The sequence below is a fragment of the Malus domestica genome, chromosome 09, assembly GCF_042453785.1.
Source record: "Malus domestica chromosome 09, GDT2T_hap1".
In the NCBI taxonomy this organism is placed as follows: domain Eukaryota; kingdom Viridiplantae; phylum Streptophyta; class Magnoliopsida; order Rosales; family Rosaceae; genus Malus; species Malus domestica.
Window position 1 is genome coordinate 32,109,695 of NC_091669.1, and position 8,878 is coordinate 32,118,572.

The 8,878-nt window shown below is 36.1% G+C and overlaps 1 protein-coding gene across 1 annotated transcript; it reads left to right on the forward strand.

Annotated features, from left to right (window-relative positions):
• Window positions 1–2,695: 2,695 nt before the first annotated feature.
• MYB111 (myb-related protein 308-like) lies at window positions 2,696–4,394 on the forward strand. The gene is given in 3 exon segments (NM_001294077.1): window positions 2,696–2,825; window positions 2,946–3,075; window positions 3,343–4,394. Coding segments are annotated over 3 exon segments (720 nt in total). The 3' UTR covers window positions 3,803–4,394.
• The last annotated feature ends 4,484 nt before the right edge of the window (window positions 4,395–8,878 follow it).

Genomic DNA, 8,878 nt, shown 5'->3' on the forward strand with positions numbered 1-8,878 from the left:
TTGACTAATTGGCTCTGGTCTTTTATTTCAAGTTTTAATCTTTTGAAAGACTACCTTGCAAAAAAATTTCTGTGCCTCATACAAATGTGGTCTACTTTCTAGTTTAAACCCATATTGGAACTTATAAAGAATGGAACTCACATCAATTATCGAACTTATCAATTGTCGAGTTTAAGAGCATCTCCTATTATACTCTCTATTTTATGCACCCTTTTATTTTAAGAGAATCTTTCATTCTTATTCGTAACAAATTATTTAGTATGCAAATTTTGTCTCCCCAAAATTATCCTTCTTGAATTATGGCTTTCACTTTGCCTTAGTGGGTTGCGTCGATTTTCTTTCCATGTCTAGCAATGTGGCTTGGCTCGTTCCCAGCGTATTCGGAAGCACAATGTAGGATCCAGTTCGCATTATAATTGAGGGATACCAAAATCAGTCAAATAAAAAGGTTCTTAGCTGCCTTTATTTGATCATCATTTAAATGTTCATTTTTTTTTTGTATATGTAACAATATATGTATATATAAATAGTATGATATTCAAAGACAATAATTGGATACCTTTTTCACCTCTCTATAATAACAACAATAATATCCTTATTTATAAGTTCAATCACACATCTATATCATTGCAGATGAATCTTCTCTATGGCTCTTCTGGACGAACAGAAGATATATAATATAATAATCTCGAAGAAAATTTGAAAAGATTGATGAAGAACAAATACAACAACAACAAAACATTTTCCCACTAAGTGGGGTCGGCTATATGAATCCTAAAATGCCATTGCGTTCGGTTCTGTGTCATGTCCTCCGTTAGATCCAAGTACTCTAAGTCTTTTCTTAGAGTCTCTTCTAAAGTTTTCCTAGGTATTCCTCTACCTCTTCGGCCCTGGACCTCTGTCCTGTAGTCGCATCTTCTAACCGGAGCGTCAGTAGGCCTTCTTTGCACATGTCCAAACCACCGTAACTGATTTTCTCTCATCTTTCCTTCAATTTTGGCTACTCCTACTTTGCCTCGGATATCCTTATTCCTAATCTTATAATTTCTCTTGTGCCAACACATCCAATGAAGTATCCTCATCTCCGCTACATCCATTTTATGTACGTGTTTATGCTTCACCGTCCAACATTCCGTGCCATATAGCATCGCCGGCCTTATTGCCGTCCTAACAAATTTTCCCTTGAGCTTCAATGGCATACGGCGGTCACACAATATGCCGGATGCATTCTTCCACTTCATCCATCCAGCTTGTATTCTATGGTTGAGGTCTCCATCTAATTCTCCGTTCTTTTGCACGATAGATCCTATGTAGCGAAAGTGGTCGCTCTTTGGTACTTCCTGATCTTCGATCCTCACCCCTAACTCATTTGGGTCTCCATTTGCATTGAACTTGCACTCCATATATTCTGTCTGGCTTAGGTGAAGACCTTTAGATTCCAACACTTCTCTCCAAAGGTTAAGCTTCGCATTTACCCCTTCCTGAGTTTCATCTATCAACACTATATCGTTTACGAAAAACATACACCAAGGAATATCATCTTGAATATGTTCCGTTAGCTCATCCATTACCAATGCAAAAAGGTAAGGACTTAAGGATGAGCCTTGATGTAACCCTACAGTTATGGGGAAGCTTTCGGTTTGTCCTTCATGAGTTCTTACAGCAGTCTTTGCTCTATCATACATATCCTTTATAGCTTGGATATATGCGACTCGTACTCCTTTCTTCTCTAAAATCCTCCAAAGAATGTCTATTGGGACCCTATCATATGCTTTTTCCAAATCTATAAAGACTATGTGTAAATCCTTTTTCTTATCTCTATATTTTTCCATCAATCTTCCTAAGAGATAGATTGCCTCCATGGTTGAGCGCCCTGGCATGAACCCAAATTGGTTGTCCGAAACCTGTGTCTCTTGCCTCAATCTATGCTCAATGAATCTCTCCCAGAGCTTCATTGTATGACTCATTAGCTTAATACCTCTATAGTTCATGCAATTTTGTACGTCGCCCTTATTCTTGTAGATAGGCACCAAAGTGCTTTTTCATCACTCATTTGGCATCTTCTTCATTTTCAAAATCCTATTAAAAAGGTCTGTGAGCCATGCTATACCTGTCTCTCCCAAGACTTTCCACACTTCGATCGGTACATCATTTGGGCCCACTGCTTTTCTATGCTTTATCTTTTTCAAAGCTACAACCACTTCTTCCTTCTTGATTCGGCGGTAAAAGGAGTAGTTTCTACACTCTTTTGAGTTACTCAACTCCCCCAAAGAAGTACTCCTTTCATGTCCTTCATTGAAAAGATTATGAAAATAACCTCTCCATCTGTTTTTGACCGCGTTCTCTGTAGCAAGAATATTTCCATCGTCATCCTTGATGCACCTCACTTGGATTTACAGAAACATGTGGAATGGAAAGTGACGTATACTTAACGGTAAACAACTAACTATTAGGTCTACAGGAACACACACACGACCTTATCTTCTTCCAATCCGAATGACTTCGTGAGTGAGACCCACCTAAAAAGCCAAAACCACCAGTCCAAGTCAACCTTCTGTAACTCCCACCTCCCTCATCGATCGACTACTATATCTACGCTCATGTTCTGCCATTACCTGGGCCTTTCTCTCCCTCTTCTCCTCTCTCTCTCTCTCTCTCTCTCTCTCTCTCTCTCTCTCTCTCTCTCTCGTACATAATGAGAAAACCTTGCTGTGAAAAAGAAGGCACAAACAAAGGAGCTTGGTCTAAACAAGAAGACCAAAAACTCATTGATTACATTAAGACTCATGGGGAAGGCTGCTGGCGATCTCTCCCCAAGGCTGCAGGTGGGTTTCCCATTTGAACAACCGTCGTGCGATTATGTGCATTTTTATGTCTGTATGTAAAACTACTTTTTCTTCCTAATCATTAACTTATAAATGGCTTTGATATTGTGAATATATTAGGGTTGCACCGGTGTGGCAAAAGTTGTAGGCTAAGATGGATAAACTATTTAAGGCCAGACATCAAACGTGGTAACTTTGAGCAAGATGAAGAAGACCTCATCATCAAACTACATGCCCTCCTTGGCAACCGGTAAGTACCAATCATCTCCATCCTCTCGTTCTCTCTTGCCGGATATCTGACAACACGGGTCCTTATGTTGGTGAGATTGTCTGGCAAGAACATTCCTGCATATATGATGTATGTATATAGATTGTTCAAGAAAAATTGTATATATGACTTATATTCGAATGTATTCATTAACTTTTAGCGCGTGGTTATAAAGGTCAACTATATATATATATATATATATATCTATACCTAATGGTGTAACGTTACATTTCATGCATGGGCTGTTAGGTGGTCGTTGATTGCTGGAAGGCTGCCCGGTAGGACGGACAATGAGGTTAAGAACTACTGGAATTCTCACATCCGGAAGAAGCTAATAAAAATGGGTATTGATCCAAATAACCATAGGCTAAACCAGATTATTCCTCGTCCAAATCCGCAAAACGATAGCGTTTCACCTGCTGCAACATCATCTGGGTCAATGAGCAATATTAATGCATGTACTAAAACACCATTGAAATCCTCAGATGATCAAATTGATCATAGGGCCTCAGAAGCTGCGAGTGTTCTTGAAGATGAAACATCTGGTCCATCATCTCGTGACTTGAATCTTGACCTCACCATTGCATTTCCTGAACCTTCACTACAGGTTGAGGAAGGGATGCCAAAGCTTATCAAGGGGTCGAACACTACTGCTAGAGAAATCGAAACAAACCTCCAGCATTTGCCTACCCTTGTGCTTTTCAGATAATACATATTATAGTTTGATCAAGGAGGTATATATAATTACTCTCTGGCAAGGTAGCTGATCTTTCTGGCCAGGGAAAAATGAGGAATGATTGTCTGGTTGCTGATCAAGAGTTGTGATTTAGTATTGACAAAGAGCTAGCCAGATTATTGACTAATTTATAACATGGAGGTAAAGAAGGACCAAACACTTCATGTAGCTGCTAGAATTCCTCTGTATAATGTAGTTAGATAAATTCTTGGATGTAGCATATTCAATAAGTTGGAGACGATCAAGTACTGCAAATTAATCTGTAAGTCAATAAAATGATGAATGAAACAGGTGCACAACAATCATCAATCGTGATTGTAATTGAATCCTGGAAGGCGAAAAAATTGACTTCGGATGACTAGCTAGGGGAGTACTACATATGATCATTTGTTATGTTTATAGTAGTATAGCTATCTATCAAGTTATGAACAATTGAACATACATATTTTTGTTGCTCAATTTAGTCTTTTCATTTACAAAAATCTCTTTTTATTCTCTTCGCAAAATAATAATTTGTAAGTATTTTGTTAATGGTAGTTATGATTATGAAATTACCCTAGACGGACGTATCAGTATTTTCCTTTGTTAATGATAGTTATGATTATGAATAACCCTAGACGGACATTATCGCCTTCTTGTTAGCATGTGTAAGTTAGGTATGCGAAGACTATTTGGTGCTTCCGAAAACAAAAGAAAAAAAAAAGGAATTGGTGAATACCATCTTTAATTAACACCAAATCAGGGTGCTGCTTATTTCCCGTCATACAGCAATCTGTCAGCCATATAGCAAATATATAGCAGACAGTATAATGACATTTATACACTAATACTTATTTTAGAGTGCTAACGACAGCTCCACGAAGAAGAAAACCACATTTGAGTGGATGTCTGACTGCTAAGAAGCCTTTCAACCCCTCAAAAATGATCTCGGTAATTGTGGCGAACCTCTTGAATATTCATTATTTATGTGTGGTATGGAATAGCCTTAGGACTTGTTTGGTCACATGATTGGATTTGAATGGAAAACCTCTCAAATTTCTAGGTACATTGAAGGTGGAAGTGAATTGGAAGGGACTAGTTATGAAGGAAATTATCTCTTCTAATCCTACAATTTTAAGGAGGATTGGAATGGATAAGTTTTCTTCACGAGTAATCCATTTTCAATCATCTAGGTGATCATAATTTTATAATTTCTACGTTCAACATACCTTAAATTTAGTAAGTTTTCCATTTCAATCCAATCATGTGTACCAAATACGTCCTTAAGCTCTTTCGACAATAGGATCCCCTTTTAAGGGTTTAATAAGTATCATGTGTTTGGTGTCCACCCAAAAATGTGGCAAATATATGGTTAGTACAATGACATAAGTAAGGGTGTCAAACCACATGGACTGATTGGATCTCTACAAATTACTAACTTTGAAAGAACTCTAACTAAACGATGAAATTGATAAATTGATTGTGGCTTTTGTGTTGTAAATGAAAACAACTTAAAGTGCCAGAAAATTGTAACAACGAATGATATGTTGATTTAGAAACAACAGGGATGGGACCAAGGATTTCAAGTTCACCATTACAAAGTCATTTCCATGTTTATTAAGTTAAGATGTATTCAATGACCAACCTGCAAGAGTTCGTTTTACATAAATATGATCAACCATATGATGTGTAGTTTTGATCAAATTATTCTAATATGCAATCTAATTGGAATATACAACTTTGGTTCCTGTTGATGCAAAAAATTAGTGAGACTTTGAAACAACGTAAAGTATCAAGTTTGTGGCCTTCCCAAGATGCTCCAGTCACCAAGTGATGATAATATGTAAAGAGATAGAGATGGAAAAGTATACACAAGATGTACATGGTTTTCCCTAAGTTGGGCTATATCCACGGTCGAGGGTTCTAATAGTGATTTAAGTACAATGATGGCATTAGGGATTAATTGGAGGAGGATGATCTCTTTTTATTGTTGAGGATAGTCTCTGGCCTTCGTCTGCTGTAGATGTGGACTCTAGGAGCTTTATAATAACATTGACTGTGTCTTGTTGTGATTGGCCTCATGTTTGGAGAGAAACTCTTATGCTTCGACATAGGTGCATCAATACAAATCCTTAAGTGTGTCTCTGAAGGTATAAAGTTGACCGGTGCTTGGTAGTTTCGCGATTGGTATGATGTTTGCATAGCCTAATTAAGAGTCAATAGCATGCAAGAAAATGTTAAAGAACCAAAGAAAATACACGACATGATGTTTGCATAACCTAATTGGGATCTAAATCCAAACCGTCTATTTTGTAGTCTTCATGTAAGAATTCTTTTTCATGTAAGAATTATTTCTAAAAAATAATAAATAAATGGGTTATATTATTTGAACACACAAAATTGACACATTCTTCGATATAAGCAAGACTCATATAATGACATATGACTCATCTGTATTAGAGAGTGTTGAGTAAATGTGTCAATTTGTTGAGTAAATGTGTCAATTTGCTTTGTCTAAATAATTTTAGCATAAATTAAATTGAATTATCATTGTGTTGTTTTGTTTGATCAGAGTTTAATAAAAAATGATTTTCATTATGGTTGATTATTTTGTAAGAGTCATCATTGCATAAGTTACTTAAGAAACATATGAGCGGTTTGGGTCACAGGATTCTTTGAGGGATGGTCCAAGATGCAATCCTTTTTCATTTTTCTTCCATAAAAATGGAGATGCTTCATATAAAAGGGCCGGGGATAACCTGGCCTCTTGTATATGTATTACATCAGTGTTTTTTCATATGGATTTAGCAACAGAATAACTGTAAGAATATGTGCTATGATTCGACAATGTGGCTCTTGCCAATTAATTAACATGACACATAGATATATTCGTTGCTTATTGTATACTAGACGTTGATAATTTGTAACATGAGGAGAATCAAATTCTTGACTTGTTCAATAAAGATTCATGCAGTGCTCTCTTAGTGGTAATACGGATGACGCACATGGCAGTTGAATTATGTTCCCTGCAGGGCTAGGCCGAAGAGGTTACAAACCAAGAACTGTTAATATCTAATTCATCTTTTTTTGTCGAGTAATGCTAGGAAACTTAAATTTATAGACTAAATTTTGTAAACTAAATGACATGAAAGTTAGTGATTGGATTATTACTTAATCGTTGATAAACGTGCTCATTTTCTATTGGTGACACCTCATTTGATTTGTTAATTTAGTCTCTTTAACGTTACTTTTTTTTTTTTGCCATTTTGACCTTCGAAATTGTGGATTATTATTTATTAGAGTCCTTCATTTCAAGGCTTGACGGGCTGTTGAGAACTTTAGGCAGCGATATCTGTAGCGATATATATATATATATATATTTGTCTTCACACATCTAACGCAATTGTCCATAAAACCCTGTGCTGCATCCAAAATAAATTAATCCTAACCATCAAACCAACCTAACGGCCTAATTCACCTATCACAATTGCCAAGTTTTTTTTTAGGAAACTTTAACGAAAAACATTCGGTACTATTTATTATAACGAAAAATCACATTTTTACACTAAAAAGTCAATCTTGGTACTATTCACTTTACCTTTTATTTTGTTCTTATCATTAAAACTTAAAGTTTTCAAACTATTTTCATTAGTTTTTTTTTTTTAACCCAAAGAATATTGTTTGTTTTGCGTGGTAAGTTACTTTAGTGGTTAGGGGCATCTTTTTCAATGCAATACTACGTACGACTCAGGATGCCACGTTTTGTCTTAATTACCAAATTAAGTACATGCAAAATAAAAAATAAAATAAAAAATTTTGTTGTTTGATTACTATCGTTCACATCTTTTTTTTTTTTAAGTACATGCATGGGAGAAACTGGGGCTTTATGCCCAACTCACGCCTCATAATATATTTGGTAGAATATGCAATATAGTTCGATTAAAATTGACCCTTTTTCTTTGTTTTTCCTTTTACTAGTTCCTTGAATAAAGCCTCAGGGAGAGGACAAGTTTTGAAAATTTAGTTCCATGATAACGCACCTAGCTTGAGAACTTGAGGAGCGTTATATGACTGCATGAGTTGGGCGAAGATATGAGTGGTGAGGATGCGTCTGTGAAATAGAGAAAGTGATGAATTGCGAGGGACATTTATAGAGGGAAACGGATGAGATTTGATTGTGTGAAACAGAGAGAAAGTAACGAGTGTGGAGGAGAGAGAGAGATACATAATACATTTATACATGGATCGATGAGAACAAGAGAGAGAAAGTGATTGGGAAATTGATCAGATTGTTGAGTGGTTTTAAGTTTTACCACCATTGATATAAAAATTAGTTCGGGTGGGTTAGATTTTATATATTTTTTTAATTACAAGCGATATTATACCATTCTAATTTACATTAAGGGATGAGATAGAGGTTTAAACCCACGATTATTGAAAAGAAAGATACCTTATTCAACGGGGCGTGGGCTAGACTTAGTTGCAGGAAACTGCATGCATATGTTTTAAACGTAGCGAACAAGCTAATGTTGTCTTTAATTGATGATGGACTTTCCTTAACACTTCAAAATGCAAGATTACTAAAACAATTTGTTAAAAATTTACAATTGTAAGGGAGGGTGCATGGCTTATCTACAACACCCCAACCACCAAGTTGGGGCTGACGACAGGGAGCGATGGATGGATGTATGCCTCTAAAAGTCGGAAATCTTTTAGTTGTGACTGGAATACGGATGATACACCACGTGTTTTTATACAAGTGGTGGAAAATTTTAATTTTTAAGTTATTAACCTTTTAACACACATAACCCACCATTTATATAGGGACACGTGGTGTACCACTTCGTATGACGGGAAAACTGAAAAATCTCTCCTAAAAGTCAATCTTTACGTAAACGTCCTTGGCGTAACTATCGACGTATAAGCTCGTATTTGTATAATGTGTTTAATTACGCCTAGAGATGGGGAGTTTCAATGGGTCAACATCGATTTCTTCATCCCATTCAAGTTTCAATCCTTTTTTCCAAAATGACTAAATACAAAATTATGTACGATAATGATTTAAAAAAT